The sequence below is a fragment of the Rhopalosiphum padi genome, chromosome 2 (genome assembly GCF_020882245.1).
Source record: "Rhopalosiphum padi isolate XX-2018 chromosome 2, ASM2088224v1, whole genome shotgun sequence".
NCBI lineage: Eukaryota > Metazoa > Arthropoda > Insecta > Hemiptera > Aphididae > Rhopalosiphum > Rhopalosiphum padi.
In genome coordinates, this window is record NC_083598.1 from 29,302,362 (window position 1) to 29,327,966 (window position 25,605).

The window sequence follows — 25,605 nt, forward strand, 5'->3', positions numbered from 1 at the left end:
TCAATATAAGAGATTTTTATTTGGCTATTTATTTAATAGCCAAATAGCACGATTTAATTTTATATATAAATATATAATACGAGAGATAAAAATATTATCCTGGGGCTCCATATAGGCTTTTTATGATACTTTAATTTTGAAGCAAGTTATAAGCATACTGAAGTTGTAATTTTTTTATTTATTTGCCTAAAAATTAATATAATATATAAATAAAATTGTGGGAATAAATGGATAATATTCTTATATACTCTTAAATTTGAATAGGTCAATTCGATAACCATTATTATTATTTTGTAACGTCCTTTTAATCTCAATGAATGTGACTGCTGTTGCTGTGAATCTTCTTTATAAATATTCTCACAGAAGTTTAATTACTTATTATACACCGATTACTAATATATATTTTTATAAATATTAATTTTATTGTTTCTGAAGTAAGTATTTTACTTTTCGTATATTATGCTATGTCATGTTATATAGAGACCATTGAGTAAAAAGTTTTATTTAAATAATTTAAAATATAAGCTATATATAGCCCATAAGAACAACTCATGAACTAATTTTCGACTTTATTTAGCAATCATATTAATTATAGTTTAGGTGATTAAAACAAAAATATTGTAATTATAATAAAAAGTAGAAAGATATTAATGATGTATAATGTATATCTTAGAAAATACTATATTGGTATTTAATATTAACAATCAAAATTAATTATTAAGTTACCGCAAAATAAAATAAAAAATAAAATAGATAACTTAAATGATAAAAGTATACCTAATATTTATTGTGCCACAAAAATGTATACACCACTGAGTTATTAATGAACTTGATGTTTTATTATATTTATAAAATATTCACCTTATTATATATATTAAAATGATTCATTACGAAGTGCTTTGATTTTTTTTTAAAATCGAACTCGTTAATTTTTTATCGACGATGAAATGTAAGTACCTAAAAGTATGTCGGTCATGTATAAAATAATTAACTGAAAACGTTTATCTATATTTTCATTTTTCACTCATTGAATTTTTGATGGTTTGAAAGGCTATAATATAAAGTATTTAAAAAAGCTGAACATTTTAAGGGGTTTTAGTGTTCAATTTTAACGTAACGTTAGCACTTTAAAATTTAAATGTATAACAATGTATGGTTGAGCGTTATTAATTATTCAGTATTAGTAGTATTACACGTCAATATAAACTTTATTGGTTATAATGCTTATATAATATGTTATTAATTATCTTTGAGTAGGTATCACTTATATTACCTACTGCTACTGGCTATTCGTATATAGTAGTAGGTAATTCGGTAAAGTATTTAATAGCAATTCTTTTTTTTACCCAAGCTTTATGTATGTTTAAATTAAAAATTTTAGTTAAAATATTTTTGTTAATAAAACTAATTGACTGTTAATTGAGACGAAGAAATTTTTCAAAAGGTGTATGCAGTTTCAATTTAAACACTGTGATTTTTAAAGGTACAAGATACTTATTTGATCATTGATCATAACATAAATATTAAAATATTTATTAGCTTGAATTTTAAATATTGCAAAAAAGGTTCATGATTTGATAATTTTACGAGGATTTCTGAGTGATTTATAGGAATAGACTGCGAGTAGTGTTAGTGCGTCATAACGTCCACCAATGTAATAAGTATTTTAAAATAAATATTGTTAAAATATTAAACAAGTAACTATAATACTAGTAATATATTATGTAAAAATTATTTATTAAAAAATTTAAAAATTTAAAACCTCTTTAGTCTTTATAGTACAACCTGTAAAATTTAAATCAAATTAATTACGTAATTAATTTTGTACTTCATGAAATTTAAATGAATATTTAATACGTATAATTATAATAAATTAACTAACATCTTTTAACAGCTTAGATGATTTCGATTTATAAATAGATAATTTTTAATTCAATATGTGTCAAGTTTGAAGTTATTATTACTTAGTGACCTTAAACAACCAACATTTTTCTAAACTATTAGATTAACAATTAACATAATTATTTTTGCTCTGGAATATGTTAAATAAAAGTGTAGAATATTTAATACATTCCGGCCTACGACAATCAGATACATTTGAGTGCTTTATTTGTGAATACTAGTTATTAGATATATCAGGTATACGGAGAATGACATGTTTTAGTACTTTAGTATGGTATCTACCTATTAAAACGTGGGGTTAAGATACGAGCTAAAAATAACTTTTGGTACCCAAACTCGTCATGCACCGCCGCCAATGACAGACCTAAACTTGTTTTAACTAATTTTTTTTTATAGAGTTGAGCCGACCATGATCATTACCATTATTATATGTCGATGAAGATAGACGAGTTATTGACAATAAAAGAGCTAAATTGGGAGCAACAGCGGCAGAAATTTACGATAGGAGCAACCAAACCGGAATTGTTCATTCGGCTTAAATGATATATCTATCCGAGATGTTGAACTCTGGCCAAGTGTACTTTTTACCTTGTGGATAGAATTATAACGACAGCCTAGGTCAAGGACATCGTTTCTTACAATATTTAATTGCCGTCTTGTGTGTACTTAATGTTATACCAGGCGGCAAGCGTCTAGTATGCTATAGTTACTGGGATACCACACTGTTATAATATACCTGAAGCGATCACCAGTTAACTCATGATAAGCTACGGACAACATACGAGGACTTCAACAGCCAGCAAACGACCAGGATGTCAATGTAGTTAAGAGTTTATGACCTATAACGAATAGGTTCTGTATACTTGTGTAGGTAAGCTTTACAAAGTCACGGCGTCACGTGGTATAATAAGTATACGGATATTATTATCGTGGTCAACGATTAGCATGTCCGAAATAAAATTCGTATCATTGTGTTCATCGTGTACTTGTATGGACAAACTGAAGATACTGCACTATAGGAATGAATAATATTGGTTGTCTATGTATCATTGTATCGTGTAAGTCCAAAAAATTCAAACTCGATTTTGTCTCATTCGTGTATGATATGATGATAATATATGAACCATGACATTTCAAATACAAAAGTTATTCGTTTTTCAGACAGAGGTAATAAATAAATTTTAAATTGCCTACTAAGCGAAATTATTGATTTTTAATTTTACTTGTAATTTGTAACTTAAAATTTAATTTGAAATCTAATAATTATTATTATAAGTTATGAGTTATGCTTATAACTTATGATTAAGGTTGGGATATTTATAATTTTGCTTGTTTTTTTTTTTTTAGTTGTCATATTGCAGGTATTTCTCAATAGAAATTTGTTTCATATTATTATTAATACATTCAAAATATGTAAATATTTAATTTTACACGTATTTGCATAATTTTTGATAGGTTTATTGAACGTAAGTGGCAATAGTATTGTTTAATTTGAATTTAATTTATTAACCCGTTACATAAAAGAAAAAAAAAGAAACGTATTTTTATTTTTTATTAACTGAAGTTGAGTATGTTTCTGTACCTTCGTATATCTATATTTTAGATATCATATTATTTTCTGACAGGAATATTATATTTTTGCTATCTTATAAGGTAGGTAATTAATAATTATGTTTAATAATCATATCATATTTCCTAATAATTATTAATAAATACAGTTTGCGGCTTACATAAAGTGATATTCAATTTTGTTGACTCCTAATTTGATTAAAATATTTATAAAAATTAAATGCATATTATACTCAGTTTTCCGTGCATATTTAGCTATTTTTTAATGCAAAAGTGCATAATGTTTTATGTATTGCAAACATGTTCGATGGAGTCCATTATTTATTTATAAATTCGTTACTAAAAAAATAATTTAATTTTAGTACATAAATATCCTAATCTTAGTTGTGATTTATTTTTTTTGGTTTCTAAGTATTATTAAGTTGGTAGAATGACTAGAATATGTCAAAAAAATCATATTTTTTAGTTTTAAGCTGTTATAATATATCGGTTTATCAGTTATCACTAATATTAGGATTTTCAATACATTAAATTTGCAGTTCGAGCTTATAGTTTAATGTTTATGCATATTTAGATTTTTTAAATACTATTTTCGGTTTTACAATGTAACACTGGTATTTAATTATTTTATTTTTAATAGAAACTAACTTAATATCTAGATTCTGATAAAAAAAAGGATTTGGAAATAATTGTATAGATAGTGAAAATTGTAAAACATTTTTTTGTAAAGTGCAATAATTATTGGTTCATAAATCGGCTGAATCCTAATATTTTAAATAATACTCGCGTGAAAATAAATATAGAATTTAAGACTGGAAGTGCATATAATATGTATAGAATTAGTAAAGTTTTACAATACATTGTGTTTCCATAGTATAGTCTCCGTGTATATTTTAATTTTCCTTTCAAAAAAGAAAGGTTAACGATTAACGATAGAATATTTCATGATAAATTAAATAAAGTTTAACGAGGAGAGGTATATTATTATTATTTATTATTAAATAAACAGCATGATAGTATTCTTTTGAATGCAAACGAACAGACTACAATATTTTTTTTTTTAAATAATGTTCAATATAGGTACATGTTAATACACGATTAACATTTTTTTAAGTTTATACTTTCATAAATAATACGTACATCAGTGTTAATTTAAAATAAAATTACTTTGAATGTGATGTCTGTCGAATGTATACCTCTATAGAAAAATAAAAACTAGACACTTTGTATATTATGTATAGTATTACAACTATTAATAATGTGTAGTGATTCAGACATTCATGTAATGAATGCAATTAGATACACTACATGACTACTGCAGAGTTCTATGGCCATTGTGATAATATTTCAGCAAAACCTCATTTGCAACGGATAATATTTATTAGTAGAGTTATCATCATTTGAATAAACCAATTAAATTTCATTGATTTGTAAAGTAGCTTGATGATTTGTTGACTTAGTAATTACAGAATAATAAAATCAATGACATAATTAAATCATATTGCTACAGACTGTAATATTTTTTTTTTAAATAGTAAATTAAATTATTTAAATTCATATTTTTAATGTTTAAAAATATTTTGAAAATAACATTTATTTAATAAAAATTTTACAAATTATTGTTGATTTATTTTACATTATGGTATAATTTATTATATATTATGATACCTATGTTTGATTTAAATTTAAATTTAATATTAATAGATAATAATGATTCTTTGTTTACGAAAAATATTTCTACGTATACAGGATGTCTTAATAAAAATGTATACCTATGAAAAATGTATATATCTATATGGGCTATGAATAATGTCTATATTTTTAAACACCATTAAATTATTTAAAAATAGCAACATGGTACCTACACAATTAATAATAATAATATTTATTAAATAAGAAACATTGTATACAAATTGATGTTAGTCGACTTACAAGTTTAAAAAGTTATTAGTAATTGTATAATTCGTTTGATAATAATATAATTAGTACCTACCTACATTATACTTAAGGGGGTTTACGAGCGAGACTGTTCTATTGTTTAGCTCTTAGTTTTCTTGAATGATGTCTAAACTGTTTAAATCCCGCTTTGGCTGTTGATATTATAGCTAAGGTACTTTTTAAAAAAAAATGATGACATTTTTTTTGTAATAATCAAGTGTCATCTAACAAAATGACTTCTTTGATTAATAAGTCGTATCATCGACTAGGGCATACATGTAAGCAAACCTATTTAATTTAATTGGTCCAATAGAAAAGTGGTCAATTTATAAATTTAATGTACCTTGAGGTAGGTATACCCCTACAAGTAACCTAGTATTGATGGAGATTGACGGCTAATAATGTTTGCCTCTATACTGGAAAACTGAAATGATATCTCGTGTATCTGTTACATATTATAGTCAAATACGTACGTAATATATACATTATATACACTCGCAAAACGGTGTATTCGATCGTATTTTGTGATACATTTCGTGTTGATTTGATTTCCTATTACAAATTTAATTAGTATAATTTTCTTTTTAAACTTGGTTTTTTTTTTAGAAATATTAAACGGTTATAATACCTTTATGGCAGTTTCATTGCTTAATCACTCTACATCACTTTCTTCACTCATATAAGTTTACAACTGCAGTAATCAGTACCTAGTACCTATACCCACTGCAGTAAGTATACATGTCTATTACAAGATATGTCGTAAATATAATGCATCATTGCATCGTACACTTTTAGATTTGAATAATTAATAATGTTTTCACTTGTATCTCCTCCTCAATTTGACCTGATTCATTTAATTAGAGCTTATTTGATATGGTAAAAGTTCTAAGTATACTTCTTTATATTACCTTCGAGCTATTAGATTAAAAAAATTTGAATATATTAAATAATTAGCTAAAAGTATACCTGTGTGGTTTTAAACAATTTAAAATAATGCATTTTGTTATTATTATGTAGAAATATTACTAGGCTTTTTAAAATTAAAAATATAGCGTTATACCAATACTAGTATAATAGTATAGTAATTTATTCATAACCGTTTATTTATTTTGATAGGTCCAATAAAAAATAATCTTGGTATAGGTATTATTATTTGGTGTTAAATTATACATTTACTATTTATATACACACGAGTGAGTGTATTTAATTACGTTCATGTTATTATGGTAATATAATATTAAGATATTGTGACTATTTTATTTATCTGATGAATGTTGGTTTGCCTTGGGTGGGTCAATTTATTGAGATGACATTCAAGTTTGACCTAAATTGGTTACATATATCTTGTTGTGTCATATGATTTATTTTCCTCTTTAGCTGGATATTTTTAAATTTATAGACGTCTTTTGCTGTGATTTTAACGTTGTCTGAAATCGACAAGTTAAAAATATGAACTTGTTGAAATTCGTTAGGGATATTTGACAGACATTTGATGACTGTCATGTTTAGACCATATAAATAACAGAACATTCGGTTATTTTATTTTCTATGATATCCGATTGTGAGATCAAACACTCGGCTAAAAATGTTGTATATGTGATTTTATAAAATATGATATAAATTATTATAAAAGATACTGCTATAATAGTTACTTGAAAATATACCTATTCTAATAACAATATTATATTATATTTTTTTAAATTAAAATCTATACACATTATGTGCAGTTTTAGTAAAATCAAAAAACAAAACAAAACAAAACAAACAATAAAAATGTATACGCATATATTTATATTACCTTTGGTATTTTATCAAATATCTGTTTTTGCATGTAACAAAATAAAAAATATACTTAACATGGCCTTCTTTAAAAAGAAGTTTTAATTAAATTAAATAGATCATATATTATAATAGTTAATACACTGTTTATAATTTATCACATAAATTATTCATCAAATTCTTCGAAATGAGATAACGCTAGATTGTTTTGTGTTGAATCTTCAAGCAGTTTTTTTAATAATTCATTTGGTTTATGCTGGAAATAAATTAAACAACTTCATTACCTAATATTTTTTTTTTTTTTAAAAGTAAAAAGCAATATAAACCTTTTTTAACGTTATGTCTGAGAAATTTAAATTATGAAAAAATGACTGGACTTTAATTTGATGAAACGATTTTAGCCGGTTTTGTTGATTTGTTTCCATCAGTTTTAATACCATATCAGTGGCACCTTTACTAACATTTTCCAACATGTTATTGATTTCATCGTGTGACTTTGGCGGATACTGAAAACAAAACATTAATTAATGAACATCCGTTATTTTGGTCGTAATGAAATAATGAATTGCATGACTATCCACAATAGTAATATAATACGGCCTTGTTTAATGGAATTAAAAAAAAATAAAGAGAAAAAACATTAAACCGGTCAAAATTACATTACGCTTATAAAAGTACTTTAATATCACTTTTATACAGGGTTTTAGTGTAATTATTATGTGCAAACTAAAATATGTTCATTAAAACGGGAAAAACTATAACAACGTAATAAGTAGTTAGTGAAGAAATGTGGAATTCCGTTAGTTAAATGAAAATATTTTTTTTTAAATAGTAATCTAATAATAATAATAAATAATAAATAAAAGAACTAGGCACTATATTGTGTTTTAAGAAATAAACATTTAAAATTACTGGAAAATCAATAAAATGCATTGAACTTAATAATTTAATATTTAGCAATAATATAGGACAAATTAGGTACATATAAAAATGTGCCGGATGTCTATGGTTGTTGGTTATCAATTCATTTTTCAAAGGAAATATTTCAAATCTTAAGACGTAATATAATGAAAAACTTTAACGGCATGCAATTGCAGTAAACCGTCGTATAACTTTTTAAAATTAGTATATTAATCAAAGCAGTGGATAAGTAAATATTTTAGAATATTAAGTAGGTATATATTTTTTTCTCAGGATGGATGTGTTATCTAAAGTTTACATCACCATCCTATTTTATAAAAATAAAATTCTTATTATCATACAAATGTCGAAAACTTTATTTTACATTTTTACATAATATATACAGTTGAACCATAAGTTCTAAACAAAGTTTATTTTAAAACTTATTAAAAAAAACCATACACACAATAACTGTAAGAAGTATATTGATTTTTATTTTCTCCCGCTTCAAACATGTAATATTTTAATTTATAAATCAAAAATTAAAAGTTATTAATAGTATTGTGGTTATCTCATAAGCAGAAATTGTAGGCGATGTTTTATAATTATTTATATTGCATGCACAGATATTAAAATAAAAAAATGCATTTAAAAGTTTCTACACATGAAAAAAAAGTATGTAGATATTTAATTTATTATAATGTATAAATGTTAATTATTAAGTAATAAATGTATTAATAAAGTATAAATATCAGACAAATGCGTTTATATTATATTTATAATTAACTATTCTTGAAATTTATTTTAAAACAATAAGCTTCGGATAAATACATAATTGTGGATCAAAAATCAAAATATAAAGGTAATCAATATTTATTATCACAGAACAATAATGTTTACGTCGATAAATATATTATTAGATACTGTATCTAGTATGTGTATGAGATGCGTCTTATACGAGAATAATGTTTAATATATTACAAATAAATAGGATTTGCGTGCAACAATTTGCTATGATAAATAATATGATTTAAGCAAGCACCATGTAATAGACTTTAAAATAATTAATTTTGAAATGAAGTAATATATTCGTACATTCCGTTTTTATTGCGTCTAGAAGACAAAAACAAAAAAATGACGCAATCGACGCAAGAGATACAAAGATGATCCGAAAAGAGAGACGAAGCTGAATGATTGTTTTTTGACTTTGAGTAAATGATAGGTTATCAGTCATAATTGCGTTGTTTTTATATTTCACGTAAAAAAAGAAGCGTGCCTATATCCTCCTATGATAGTTTCAAGGTTGAATTCGAATTTCGAGCAAACGTATACACAGACTTACGCACGCACGCGCACCACACACGCGATGGTGATGATGATGGTACAAACGGCGATTGCGATCTCCCATATAATTATAACCTTCGAAAATTATATAATAATAAGACAGACATTTTACGTAGGAAAAGAACAAAATAAATTAGGAAAAATGGTTTTATGGCGCGTAATCGCATTGATTAAAAATTAAGTATAAATTGCATACATTATTTTTAACTAAACGTATTCGGCTGCGTCTACCTAAATACACGCCATTAAATCCACTTACTCTTCGTTGACCGTAAAACGATATAAACATATTATTTTTACAACGAAATATCGAAGCAAATTGCATATACACGATGTAGAACTGCTGCAGTAGAATATACATCGTATTACATAGATCTGGGATAAAAAATATAACTAGATAATAGGTATAGCCGCATAGGTATTGCATATTATACGCGTGTATAATGTACTGGTGTGTAATTATTAAATATTATAACTATTATCGTAACATGATGAAGTAATAATTTGTAATAATTTATGTCACAACTCAAATACGATTTTGAAAATCTATCAAAATTGTATATAAGCACTTATGTACATACTATTATACATATTTTTGACCAATTTATATATAATTAGACAATATATTGAGGTACATTTTTACGTCATTAATATAATGTGACGATTAATATAAAATATAAAATAATAATAGTTACCGATATGCAATTATAATCAGTGCTAAAAATGATAATACGTGTTGCCGGAGATATTGTTAGGAACCCGCCCCCGAGAAAGTTATGGTGTGAACGATGTGTTCACTAAACATCTTATGTTAAAACTATCCATCAAAATTTCAATGCGATTACCCAAAACAGAACACTACATATATCAACTAGATATCGTATGTAGTGTGCTGAGGTTATGGAATTAAGCATAAACCATATGAAATTCCTCACTGATTATTATAATATAATAATCCTAAACATTTATAAATAATATATAAATAATGAAAATGATATATTTCGACTATGATATATAAACTAAATATTATTTTTGATTTAAAGTTTAAGTAGTATATAAAGTAAAGGTGTATAAAGTCTATAAAATATTATCACATAGCTTACGTATGTATTTGAATACGGACCATATAATGGGATAAATACCCGGTCGCGTTCGCTTCAGTCCGTCGCAGACAGATCGGTTTTTTTTAGTCACAAAAATGTCGGGGTCTGATGCAAAATAGTAATTTATTTAAAAATGCACAGGTACCACCAATGACGGCGTCGGGGTAATAAAAAGTGGCGCAAATTACTATTATACAATGTGGATATATATATATATATATTACGACAATGGGGTCGAATGCGGCGCACAAATTACGCTCATACGTCTTTTCGTTTACCTGCACAGTATAATATACACACGCCGCGCAAATTGCACACGGAATTACTATACATAGGCTGTCGGGAGTAGTACTTTATTTGTACACACAATAATGTAGCGAAATAGTAAAGCGCGCTAGAAATTTATGATCAGTGACTTAACGCGGTGAAAATTATCGTTTTTCCGCTACCTATATATACAACCCTTATGTTGTATTAATGTATTACAAATGACAAATAATAAACCAAAAAATATTTTTGTTTTGTGTATAACCTAATAATATACGACAGCCATCAATTTTTAATAAAAAATGTTGAGCGACTCACAATCTCCTTATAACTAATCACATTCGATCCAATAACTTGAAGATGTGCAGATGTCAGTATCAACTACCAATTGGCAATTTTAAATTAGATATATTTTTTTAGTTTTTTTTATCGAAAAGACAATAAGACATACATGATGAGATACACAGATCGTCAGCCGTCTGAAAACACAAGAAACAAGTGATACTCAATAAGTGAATTAGCCAAGAAAGTTTTAAAAAATAAACAATGAAAAATTAGCGCGTTATACAGAAAAAAATAATCAGTACCGATATGCCGATACCTAACCATTTTTTTTTAGAGGAGGGTAAGTATAGCTGTAGCGTTAGAGCGCAACAAAATAAATAAATAAAAATAAAAAACAGCACAGCGTTCAGACTATTGGACTCGTAAATACGTATATATACTAAAATATAATTGAAAATGCATGTACCAACAACCTACGCTATTTGTCAGCAAACCCCGGACAATAGTCGTGCACTATATTATTTACTGCAGTAGGTATAATATAATAAATAATAATAAATATACCGGCAGCCACAGCATCATCTATACTTGTGTACCCCTCGTAAATCACTGGAAAACCGATTTTTGCGAATAACCACAAAATATGACATCGTTTCGTTATTTAACTTTTAAAATTGTCGGAAAAAGCTTGCAAAAAATAAAAATAAAACAATGCTGTACAACATAATACCCCGTGTACACTGCACAGCGTCCATCATAGATGTTAAGGTTAATTTAATTTAATCTCTACACATACATATATATATATATGTGTGTTTCAGTGTTTCTCATGTACAGTATATATACATAGTACACATATACATACAAACATTGGGCGCTGTTATATGTATATGTGTAGTTTTTCTCGTATTTTCACAGTCATTTTTCATTCGACGCCATAAATCATTTCGACGTATTATATATATATACACATAATAAGAGCTTGCTCGGCGGTAGCAAGCATCAAAGATCCTGTTGAGGGGGAGGGATGAGAGAAAGGAAAGTGGTGTTTTGTTATTCAAGATAAAATAAAAAATAAACTTTTTTCCACCCCGAACAACTCATCCCGTTATATTCGGCGGAGATTTATAAAAACAACGATATGCGTATACGCTGTACAGTATATAGACTTAGGCGCGCCTATACGTAACACACATAATATTATACATATACCGAGAGGGCTGTTGACCCAGCCCGGTTGATATATATATATATATTTTATTTTTTTGTTCCTTTCTTTCTTTCTTTCATTTCACCCCGCTCTCGTCTCCCACCATTTCTCATCGTTCCTTCCTTCCGCTCCTTTTCGAGGACATAACGAGGTCAAGCCTGTCAAGTACTCGGCTCGTATGTGTATGTGTGCGCACGCGCGAGAGAGAGAGTGTCTATAATATTATACATACAAATAAATAATAATCGCATTATAAAACATAACGGTATATTCACTCGACACACACACACACACAAACACACACCATTTATAACTATTTTTCGCGTGTATATCTACCTACATATAATATACATAACGCGCGCACAACAGTAATCCACCAGCGGCAGGTCTCGGGCTCCGGCACGATCGGTGGTGGCGGGTGGCCGCGGAACGCTGCGCACAATAGCTTTAGCTGGCGACGGGTACCTCTATAATATTATGATATGGCCGGCGAAAAAAAAAAATAAAGGCGCCTGCGTATAGTTCTTATTATTGTACCGACGACGAAGACAGCAGACCCGGTTTCCTTTCCTTTGACACACATTTCGCACACGGGTCTGATGTTTATACACTTGTATACATAGAATAACGATAATGTGTGCAAGCAAAACAAAGCGACTACGCTGAATATTTGCAAACACGAAAAACCGGAATTAGCGATTACAATTTTTAATTTTCTTTTTTAAACGTCGATCATAACATTGGCTAAACATATTATATTATTATAAGAGGCACCCTACGCCGACAACACGACGGTGTTCCTATTTAATATAGCTGTATAACGTACTAGTAAGCTACAGTATATATATATATATATTACATATGTATATTAAATTACCTTTCCTTGTGCGGTAGTGTCATTTTTCGATTTTTTTTATATGTATATATACGTATTATATACGAGTAGAACTGAGAAACGTTAATATTGGCTATACAACGACGTTTAATTGACATGAAACATTATTTAGACGTAACCTACTATAGAGGCTGCGCAGATGGATAGGTGGTATTCGAATAGTCATAACAACAAGTTTTAGTATTTTTGGGACACTAAAATTGTGGATAACTTAATAATAAATATAATAAAACGTATATATGTAATTGGTACATGTACCTATAACGTCTCATTTAAAATATTTTACACTTGCACATTAAACTATTGTTCAACAAAAATATAAAAATGACAAAAGTAGCATGAATTCAGGTGGGTATTTATCACTTACAAGACACAAGTTACAACTAATTGTACATAGAACATATTTTAAAATCTTAGTAACGTTAATGATTTTTCGAGGTTTTAACGTACCCCTGATTTGAGAATTTTACTCGGTGTATATACTTATAGTTCAACCAAATGTATAAATAAATGTATAATACAGACGCTATAGACTTGTTCACAAAATGAAACGTAGCAGCCACCCTTGCACACTATCACGTGCGTGCACCAACCCGCACACATCTGGCCGTCTGTCGTTGGACTATTATTTGCTATAATATTTACCAGTCGTTGCTGTCATCTGTCTCATATATTATATATAGGACTTGTATAATGTGTATAATGTGTATGTACTATGTATGTGTTAACGCACAACATATAATACATTATATACAGAGTGATTCACCAAGCATACTCACCCCATTTAAGATTCTGAGCGGAGTGATAAATGTATTTTCATTTAATAATACATTTATTCGATTTCTGATTTTTGAAAAAAAAAATTATATTATTTTTTTAATATATATTTTAAGACCATATTTTCATAATTCTTGAGATTTTTTTTACTACTTTATGAGTGTCTTATGATGATACAAATTTTTGACTTTTTCAAATGAAAATCGCTCCCTCTCTTTTACTGTAAATTATATATTATATTTTTAATTATTAGAATGTTTATATAAGATAAAGATAAATTATATAAAAATGGTTTTTAATAAAATATAAAATTTATGTGATATCGAATTTAGTATTTATTATCCTTAGACCATTTTTATAAATCATAATTTTCGATAGATGAATATAAATATTAAATAACTATAATTTAAAAATTACCATAGCACTCAAATCTTCCAAACCCATTATTATGGGCCAATTAAAAACTACACTTTTGAATTTTTATTTTGATACGTCTAAATTTTCAGAATTATCTGCTAAATAATTAACTCTTTAACTGTTTAAGGGGGGGGGGGTTGTTTGAACAACAGAAGCACTTTTATTAGTATAAAAATCTTAAGAGTTTGAAAATAGGGTCTTTAAATATATTTTAAAATACCAAAAATTAGATTTTGAAAACCTCCGTCTATTATTGAAGAAGAAAATGAAGATGCTGTGCAAGCTTGGTGAATCAGTCTGTATACACGTGTCAAAAATTATCCCACGGCGGCGACGATGACAACGACGGCGGCAGCAGATACGAATCTGATACTAAAAGAAAAAAGGGAAATAGTATTTTATACTTGTGACAGCGGATAGTGTTTCGCCCACGACGTAATCTACTTACAAAAGCGATGTGTATAGAACTTGAAATCGTGTTTACAACGTTAATGCGATACAATGTCATACACACGACATTATTGGGGTGAGGGTGGGGGCAGAAATACCTTATACCGATCGGATAATAGATATAATAATAATAATATATATATACGTATTAAACACGAAAAAAACACTCGCGTTCAAGTGCAGCAGCTGTATAAGTACCTATATATAATATGAACGCATAAAAGACTGCAATATCATACATATAATAATATATATATATACGTTTTATATAATAATGTGTGATTGTATGAGGCGTCACTGCGCTATATACAGAGTGTATTTCCAAGATACAAAACATTTTTAATGCAATTCCAGTGTAAAATTGTCACATATTCTTGAAACACCATGTATACAAAGATGTATCTAGTCTCCGGAGGGTGGATTTGAATCGTTAAATCCTTCAGATACACCCTGTAACACGTATAACGTTGTATTTTATAGTGCAACTAAAGTGGTGGGTTTTATTTAATCTTCGTGGTGTAACGGCACGTAGTCGTCTTTTTTCATACTGGCGACCAAACGCATATGTACATTAAACCGAACGCATCGTGGCGTCTCAAAGTATAAAGTATTATAAATTATTAATATTTGCATTTCACATTGCCATTTGAAAAAAAACCCGTAATGTGTGTACACGTATTATTAATGTAAAGTGCAATATATTATGATAATAAGTACCCATTATCCATAATGTAATGGCTATTATAGAGGACCGTTATTATTATTATTATTATTTTTTATTTTACAACATCGATACCTAGTTGGAGAGGAAACCACGCTTCGTAATTGTATTACTGGAAAAAAAAAACGTGATATTAACGGAAAACAGTTTTAAATATTCGGGCAACACTACGCGTTCCTATATATATTACCTATTATACCAATCACACAGGTATCATAAACGCATAATAACATATATGCACATGTATCATAATACATACACGGTATATACGCTGCAGAGGCGTATACCCAGACTTATCTAACACGTAGCACCGTGAAAATATGCCTCACATAAATCGTTCAATGTATAACAGACGTATAGGTATATACAAACGTGCATATCATTAAATTTAAACAAGCGGCCTTGTGCAGAGCGGTCCGCCATGAAGAGAATGGGATCCCTTCCGCGCGAGTATATATCTATAAATAAAATACCTATTTCTGTAAACGCACATTATATTATAAACGTTCGTATATAATTTACATTATAATAGACATCGTAAGGCTCGGCTTGCCTGCAATACAAGTATAGGTAATAGGCATATACCGGTTTTCGATGCACGCGCTGCATCGGTTATCGTTAGCGATTTTTCCTATCAAAAGTTGACGATCTGCATTCCCGGTAAGCCGGTAAGAGCTGCAGTTGATGACCCCATGGTGCACGCAAAGCGCGAATTGCAATAGCGCAAGAAAAAAATAAGCGATCAACGGGTATATTATTATTATACGTTCGAGAAACGATAATATTCAGTTATATAAGTATTGAAGCGTTTTGAATGAAAATGAGGTCGAGGAGGTGGTAAGGGAACGAAATAAAAAACGGGTGGTTACTAGTTGCATCATGCAGTAAAATTGTTTTCCCAATTATGGCCTAGAATTTTTTACGGTACATTATACTTGTTGCGACTATTATATTATTTTTATTGCATTCATGTAAATTAATAAAATATTATTGATTATAGACCTTTATTATCTTTTCTATTATTACACAGATTTCTTGCGAAGTATATTATATTATTACTACAAGTAGGTTAAAATTTAAAATTCTTGTTATATTTTTATTTTAATTAATATTGTGGTAGTGCATAGAGGTGTTTTAAAGTAATGAACAATAAAATAATTAATTTGATATGCTATACCTACACCTATTTTACGATTGTTGATTATCGTTATTATTATAAAGCGCGGATTTATATGCATTAAAATCAACAAAATACGCGCTAAAAATTTTTAAATACCCATAAAATGTTAAAATATGTATGAAAAATAAAAATATGCGTAACAAAATTAGCAAAAAAAATTAATGTTTTAACATTTAATTAATACAATATATTTAAAAAAATTACGGAACCCTATTGGCTATTATAAATACTCATCTACTTTTTTTCATTTTTTTTTGTCACTTTCATCATTTTGGTATACGTATTTTATTTCCCCGGTTATTGATCCAAGGTCATATCTGGAAAAACCATTTATACCTATAAGTATACGTATTAATTTATTTTGATATTAATCGAAACTAAAAAAATATAATACTTTTTTTATATTATAATAAAATAATATATAATAGTATATATTTTAACAATTTCTAAAAAAAAACATCGAAATATGCACTAAAAGATGAAATATGCAATTTCAATTGTAAAATAAACCCTTAAAATAGAAAAATATCTATTTATGCAAAAATATACACTAAAAAAGTTTGATTTTTTAAACTGAATAACTTATTATTAAACGGACCATTATAATATTATAGGTATGAATGTAAATGACAGATACATCTTATAATGGTAAATATTAATCGAACCACCAGTGACATATCTAGAGGGGGTTAGTGGGGTTAGTAATTGGATAAAACACTGTGAGTCTGTGAACCAAAACTCTAATATATGATAAGAAATAACCGGGCCGCAATTCAAATTAGACCATTTTCGTAGTTATTTCTGGGACGCAATTAGTGTGCAACCTCAAAAACTGTCTCCACAGATGAAAACTATAAAATATACATTTGAAATTTGAAATTTGTAGGGAACATGCTTATAGGTTATAGCAGTGTTTCCCAACTGGTGTTCCGCGGAACCTAAGGGTTCCGTCAGCCGGTACCAAGGGTTTCGTGAGAAGTTTGGGAAAATATAAATTAATTAATAATATTTTTGATTTGAATTATGATTCTAACATAGAATAGCTCCAATAATTATATGGGGGTTCTACAAAACGTTCAAGCTCCTGCAAAAGTTCCTCGAGAAAAAGAAGTTGGGAAACACTGGGTTATAGACGTTATAGTATGTCGACATCCTAGACTCTGAGAATAGTAAGCCATGTGTACTTGACTCGCCTTTAATCTGAGAGTGTAATGTTTTCCAGTTATAAATACTCTGCAGGAAACACGAGTTCGTGCCTTTCTCTCCACTGAAGGGTTTCAAAACACATGGTAGCTGTCAGCTAAAACAAAACACATATGGGTGCTGTCGAATGCCGGCTAAAACGATTTTAAAGTTTTAGCCGACAAACACATGCTCAATAATATTGTTTTTTACTCACACCCTTCCACGGTCGAATAGGATTTCAAACCAATTTCATCGCGTTTTCACGAAGACTATACATAATACAAATCATCATATATCTGTCACGAACGTTTCCGGACGTTGTACAGTGGCGTATAGAGTATATATATATGACTATATATAGGTACAAAACTCGCGTTCGGTACAAATCCCGTTCAACATGTATAGATGATGGAATCCACCCGATTTTTAAAATCGAAAAAAAAAAAACAATTCGTGCGATATAAATCCTTCACTGTGTATATACGTGATACTACGTGCCGGTATTCAAGGTGATGTATATAGGTACATTTATACGTGTATACTTACACATACACACAAAATTTCGCACTAATTGATAAACGTGATCAAACTTTACACACGGAACGTTATTCGATTTAAAGTCCTTCTACATTACTGTAGAAACACTCGGACAAAATTGCTTGTACTCTGTTAAAACCTTGTTGGCTTTTGGAACATGTCCAAATATTGAGACTCCCCGGCCAAATTAGCTCGAGTTAGTTAAATCAATAGTAACGGTTCGGGAAAAAAGACTCTGCGCGCGGAAAAAATAACTTTTCCTGATCATATACTGGCCGTGAAAACGTACTTAAAAAAAATATATATAAAATAAAATAACATCAATAGGTATGGACTTTGACCGCATGATTTGTAATAAAACGTTCCCCATAAATGTTAAAAACTTTGATTAACGTTGGAAGTAACATTAATATTTAGTTTGCGACAAAAGCGAATGCAGTTTACACAGACATAATCATAATTAACGGATATTATTTATTGATATTTTTTTACGTTAGAAAAGCTAAAACTAATTTTACGTCAGCTAATACAACAATGAACCTAACCATAAAATTGGTCAAATATTATATTAGTAGCGACATTTCGTGTTTATATTTTAAAAGAAAAATACTTATTTTCCGTCGATATTTGAATTCTATTTGACAAAAAAAAAAATGGGTCACTGATGTTTCTAACGGACTACGCCCCTTAATAGTAAATTCGTGTTTGTTATCATTTCACTAACTACAACACAAGTAATCGCATAGATGTACCTCTACGGCTCTACATATTTTAATAACCTTGGATTGAATTGGGGTTTTGGTAGTATCAAAATATACATATTTGTAAAAAAATGTAAAACTTTTGATACGCGTATGCGCGATACAAATATTTTTTTGATGGCTACGCCAATTTATTTCTAAATAGATTCAGATAGACGTATTTATTTAAAAATGGTTTGGTTAAAAAGTTTTATCCTAATTACAAAATTGACAAAGTTTGAGTATATTCAAATTTATGAAAAGTCTAATAATCTGTTTTTAGTATTTTTTAGTTTGATTATTTTATACTATTTTACTCATCTATACTTTTGAGAATTGAGAATGCAAAATATAAGGTATAAAATAATGATAAATGATAAAAACTAACAAATTACGAATTCATTTACCAAGATTTGTTATATTTATAGATATTAGTGTTTATTTGTGTTTTTTCTATGCACCTATAAAATATATTAACATAATAATTTCGGGGATAATTCAAGTATATTTACTCATTTGAATATTCTTTTACTTTTGTTAAAAATAGATTATTCGTAGATTTCAACTTTCTAAGTTGTCAATTCTTTTAATAGATAAAACCCTATAATTCAATAATTGGTAAAAAAAATCTATCCAAATGTATAGAAAAGAATTGGCGTAGTTATTAAAAAAAAAAAAGGTTAAAAACGTGTATTTTTTGATACTTCTTATCACCTCCCAAAAACCTGAATAATATATGGGCTGAATATTCAATTCAAATTCATCCATCTGCAATATTTATAGTGGTACCATCTTATCGAGAATACATTGTAGGTAAGTGTACTGTTATGTAATCTGTCGTATTACACTATTTATAAAATAAAAACTTTTTCAATTCGGAAATGAATTGATGGTAACATAAATTCATAGAATTCAAAACAATATAGATCATTGTCGCTTGAAACATTGCTGTAAAAATGTAGTTATACTGTCGGTATAATAATAATTTATAATTATATAATAATTATTCTAACGTTTGAAAACAACACCGAAAAAAAAATTAACTAATGACTATTGAATAATGATGGGGGTTCCGTACAATAATAATATAATATAATTAAAAGATATAGATAAAAGTATAGAGATTAACAATATCGATTATTCGCTATATTATAAGGTATATATTGTTATTATAAACTTATTGTGTAGTGTGCATATATTATATGCGCTAAAAAGCATTACCTACTTCGTTGTAATTAACGTAGCTCGATTTGTAAGTGGTATCGTTAAAATATTTGTATAATTAGTGGAATTTAAAAAATAAAAATAAGTGTGGACTCACGTCAATATTATGTGGCAGGTACTTGTTAATATACTTAACACGTTGGGTAGGAAAAACACGATGATTCGAAACGACGAATACGACGTGTTGTTGCGCAGTAAAAGCACTTTAGTAGAAGAGCCGTCGGGCACGGAAAGGTATATGATATATTTAATATACATCCTATTACACTCCGCGTGTAATATAATGAATTCTATACGTATTAAAATTATTGAAATTATCAAGAAAAATTCACGCCATCCGCCTCCTGCGCGAAAACGTATAGGTATTTCATATTATACGGTTATAAACCCGTTTATCGATATAATGGCGACTCACGCTGCTCCGATTCCTCTGACTACATTATCGTAAGATACATAATAATAATAATCACAAAAATTGTAGACGAAAAAAAAAACGAAGGACTTTGCAGTGATTCTACTGACTGCAATTTACACCTTTAATCTAAATAGCTAATGCGTGTAATGTATATAATATTTACTAGTTGCTTAGCCATAGTAGGATTATTTTACATTTTACCGATTTCTATGAAAATAAAGTTATCCTCCTTTTTATTCACCTATAAAGTTAAGCAACCACGGATTTTCCCTTAAGTTCATATAATTTCTTATGCTAAAAAAATTAATTAAATTTAAATAATTGATTACTATTTACTGTTGAGTTGCATAAAAAATATAATAATTAAATTGTAATGGATCAATCATGTTGAAGGAACCATTAACTCATTTTTTATTCATTAAATGTTTAGAATGTTGTTCATGCAATCCCGTATTCATTAGATATATAAAGTATTATAACAGTTTTAAGTAAAATGCTGACATAATTATTATCTTTAATAATCAAAAAACGTTTCTATTATAAAAATTAGGATCTTTTAATATTTTATTGTACTAATGTACTATTTGTTGATTGTGTTGATAATTGATACACAATATTGTTACACCCTTGGAGTGAAAATATTATAACAGTTTTCAGGTTACTCTACTCTAGAACAGGTCCAGAGAGTTTTGACCACGAGTCAATCAGTGATGACTTGTAATTTGTTGATGTCGATTGAAAATGTTAACTGTGTATCGGTCACTTGTATAATTAAGCGTTTGCAATTGAAAGGTTATTGGAATAAACTCAATAAACAGAATACGGAGAATTAACAATGACCAAGATTTTTCTATGCTGTTATAGCAGATTTTATCCAGGAAAAAATGAACAAATATAAATATACGGTTTATTTCGGCTCACGGACAAGTCGGTGTTGAACATAGATGTATATATCGGACGGGGGAAATAATCTAAGTGAAATATACCTTCGTGAGAAAATCGTTTAAGTTTGTTTCGCTGCCCTAGAAAATATGAACCAAATAGATTTTTATTACTCGTATCAAATAAACGGGTGATTCGATTTAAAGAATTTAAAAAAGTCACTGTAAAGATCGGACGGTGACGGGCGCATATTTCTATTTTATCGCTTAATTTTTCGGGGTGGGAATTAAGGACAATAAACCACCTATTAGGGGTTGAATTTCGGGATGAAAAATTTTCTATGGAACTTTTCTAGTCCCGACGAATTAATTGATATAACTATTATTAAAATTAGTGCATCCGTTTACATGCCTATAAAAAAAACATAATATAGCATAGACAGAACAGACAGGTTAACTATGATCGATGCGTCAGGTCGTCGAAGATTCGGTAGAACGGTAAATCATCTCGACAGTACCTATATATAGATACATATCGATAAAAAACAGGGATTTTTTTCTCAGACATATAAAATAACATAATTGCGGCCGGTTGCGAGCACAATGGCCTGAGACATAAATACGAGTATACTTACATCACGCAAGCGTTATCGTAATATTTATAAATTAATATCGAACGTAATTATCGTATATAGACATAATATACATCGAACAGTTTCGATACGTGTTGTATTAAATAGGTATAAAGGTATATAGGTATATAATAATTTATTATTAATAAAAAATATTACAATGTACGTGTCGCCGCGATACACATCGTGTATATATAGCGTGGTGACTGGTGAATATATAAGATATATAAAGTATAAATGACACTCTTCTGTTTTTGTTTTTTTTTTAAACATTCGTGAGTAGACAAATGGTGAAAATATCCAAGTTATTTTATGTTATAGTGTATAGACTATAAAGCGAAATATTGTTTAAATCATGATATAACCAATATTAAAACAATATATCGATATAATACAAATATTAAATAAAAATTCTGCCCTGTTTGCTTATTATAATAGAAATATTATTTATCACCACCACTGATGATCTTTATAAGTATGAATTAGGCATGCAAGGTATGCTCATCGGCCGTCTAGGACATAAATATTTGTACTTCGATGTTGAATCACATATATAATTTGCATTAATCGAAGTCCTATACCGTATATAACTATTTATTAATATGCTATATATATAATATGTATCTATGACAATAATAATGTGTATATTATTATTATAGTTTATGAAAATCAGTTTTTCATCATCGAGCGGTTAGGTAACTCGTTTAATACATAATAAGGTTGTCAAACCATGGTTATACTGTTAGAAATCTCCTAAAAAAAAAAATTGACCAATTTTTGCTGGTCATACGGGAGGAGTGAGTTTGGTACAAAGAATAGATCGGGAAGGAATGCACCACCTGCGTACAACATCTGCGCGCACGCCTATGGCTACGATAACATTATAATAATGTGTCCGCCGGACGAGCGTGTTATTAAAATAATAATATTCTATATCGGCACGGCGATGACCACCATCACGCTACACACGATGGCCGGCCAGACACGACGCGCGGCGTGGTCGGTCAGCCAGGACCGGTAACGAACGAATCTCGGTGCAGTAAGAAATGAAAAGAAAAAAAAAAGAGAAGAAAAAAAAGTCGCGCGGTCATCGACGGGGTCGATCGTGACATGCCGCGGGGATCATCGACCCATCGGAGACGGAGTGAGGAGAGCGATACACGAACGAGAGAGCAAACGGGCGGACCGGCGGCCGATGGAGCTGGTTTGATCGCGTTCGCACGACAAAACGGCGCGCAAGTTCAATGCTATTTTTACCGTCGTTTATTATTTTTACGCACATATATAATATGAATATTGGCCTTACAGAGTACGCAGGCAGACGAGTGTGTGTGTGTGTGTGCGCGCGTAAGTAAGCATAATACATATATATATATATATACATAATACGTATTATACACTTATAGTATATTATAACGATGACGACAACGGCGCAGAACCGGTCGGCGGAGACGACGGCGGCGTCGGCGTCGGCGACAGCGTTTCCTCCCTCGTCCGACCACATGGCGGCGGCGCGGCGGTTTAGTGTGCATTCCGTTTTTCAAAGGAGAGAAAAAAAAAACTAATGATAAAAAGCGTTGCGGCGATGGACGACGACGCCGCCGCCGCGCACATGTGCTTCGTATATCCTACGGCCACCACCGCCGCCACCACCACCATCACCCCGTCGCGGATCGACCCTCGTCAGTCCTGCCGCCGCCGCCGCCGCCACTGGTGAAAAACGATTAATCTTGCCGTGACGGCGGCCGCCTCCACCGTATATGCGCATCGATAATGCGACAACGACGACGGCGGCGGCGGCAACAGCGGGGGAGACACGACGACACGACCGGCCGAGAATACCCAAATAACCCGTTCGCGTCGCCGAAGTTTGCGAGAATAATAATAATAATATGTAATAAACAATAACAACGTCGATATAATGATAATATCGATAAAAGACGACAAAACTATAGATTCTCAGGACGGAGACGCAGACGGCGCACGCGACACCGAGTCGTATGGGTATTAATATTCCGAATTGCGGTGCACGACGCGCCCCGTCAATTATACGCGTCGACGGCGGGGCGGATAGATCACGCACAGCTGGCTCTGGCTGACCCGCCGCTGTCGTTGCACATACCGCGGCGCCGCGGTCGACCTTCTCGGAAAATCTGTCATTGACGACGGTTTGCGGTTTGGGTCTGTAAACATAAGTCATATGAGTATGGTTTGTGTCCGTGTCTGCGTATATGCGATAGCCGTTGTGGCACCGTTCGAGATAACATTTTGTGTGTATACCGTGGGCGCAATCCTTTTGAGTGGATTGGAAGCGGTGATTTGTCGTCTTTGCCTAACACACACGCGACATAGGATTATACGGGTGTTTTATTTCCAACGTACCGATTGATATGATGAAGCGATAAGAATTCTGGACACAGATTTGAATTAGTCTACTTGACAACGACTTTCTCACATTTTTAATTTTATCCCCCCCCCCAAAAAAAAATCCTAAAAACGTAGTTAAATTAAAAAAGAATAATTAAAAAATTGACATATTTTAATTTTTGGAGAACTTGAAAGACGAACTCAAGAAGACTTGAAGCAAAATATAAATCTGTTTTTAGAATTCTTATCGCTTCATTCTATCAATCGGTACGTTGAAAATAGAACACATCTATAATCATATGTTGCGTGTATGTTAGACAAAGACAGAAAATCACCGCTTCTAATCCCCTTAAAAGCAGACTCTTTAAAACGGAAAAAAATTAACGATTTTTACACAACATAATACTATACTGCTATGGTTTTCAAAGATAAAATTACACTGTTACAACCACTGTTACACTGTTACAAGATATTTACAGAGATTGTATGGTTTGTACTGTTAGAAAGAACCACTTTCAACATTTACCAAATACTCCAAATGCAATAACTGCGCTACATGCCGCAGTTAAATGCACCTTAAACTTTTTATTTTCAAATAAAGATGAATACCGTGAAAACATTTTTAAATTCCTTGTACCGGAATTAAAAAAACCAATTATATAATAAGAAACAGTTGTTGGTAAATAATAGTAATAATAATAATAATAATAAACATAAAATTAAATAAAAGAATAGTATAGTGTATACTAGTAACAAAAATAATTTAATATCATACAAAAATAATTTCATATTTTTGATAATTTATACTTATACATATATAGGAGGAGAATACATTTAGATGATTAAAAATATGCCAAGTTTTTATTTATAGCAGCATCGTGATGCAA

At 29.7% G+C, this 25,605-nt stretch overlaps 1 protein-coding gene across 2 annotated transcripts in view; it reads right to left on the reverse strand.

Annotated features, from left to right (window-relative positions):
* Nucleotides 1-7,177: 7,177 nt before the first annotated feature.
* Nucleotides 7,178-25,605, reverse strand: part of LOC132919731 (serine/threonine-protein kinase S6KL) — a 53,954-nt gene continuing 35,526 nt past the window's right edge. For both annotated transcript variants that reach the window (XM_060981536.1, XM_060981537.1), the window contains 2 exons: nucleotides 7,515-7,694; nucleotides 7,178-7,444 (listed from right to left, as the gene is read on the reverse strand). In XM_060981536.1, coding sequence (XP_060837519.1) covers nucleotides 7,355-7,444; nucleotides 7,515-7,694 — 270 coding nt within the window. In that variant the 3' untranslated portion in view covers nucleotides 7,178-7,354. The remainder of the gene's footprint in view (nucleotides 7,445-7,514; nucleotides 7,695-25,605) is intronic.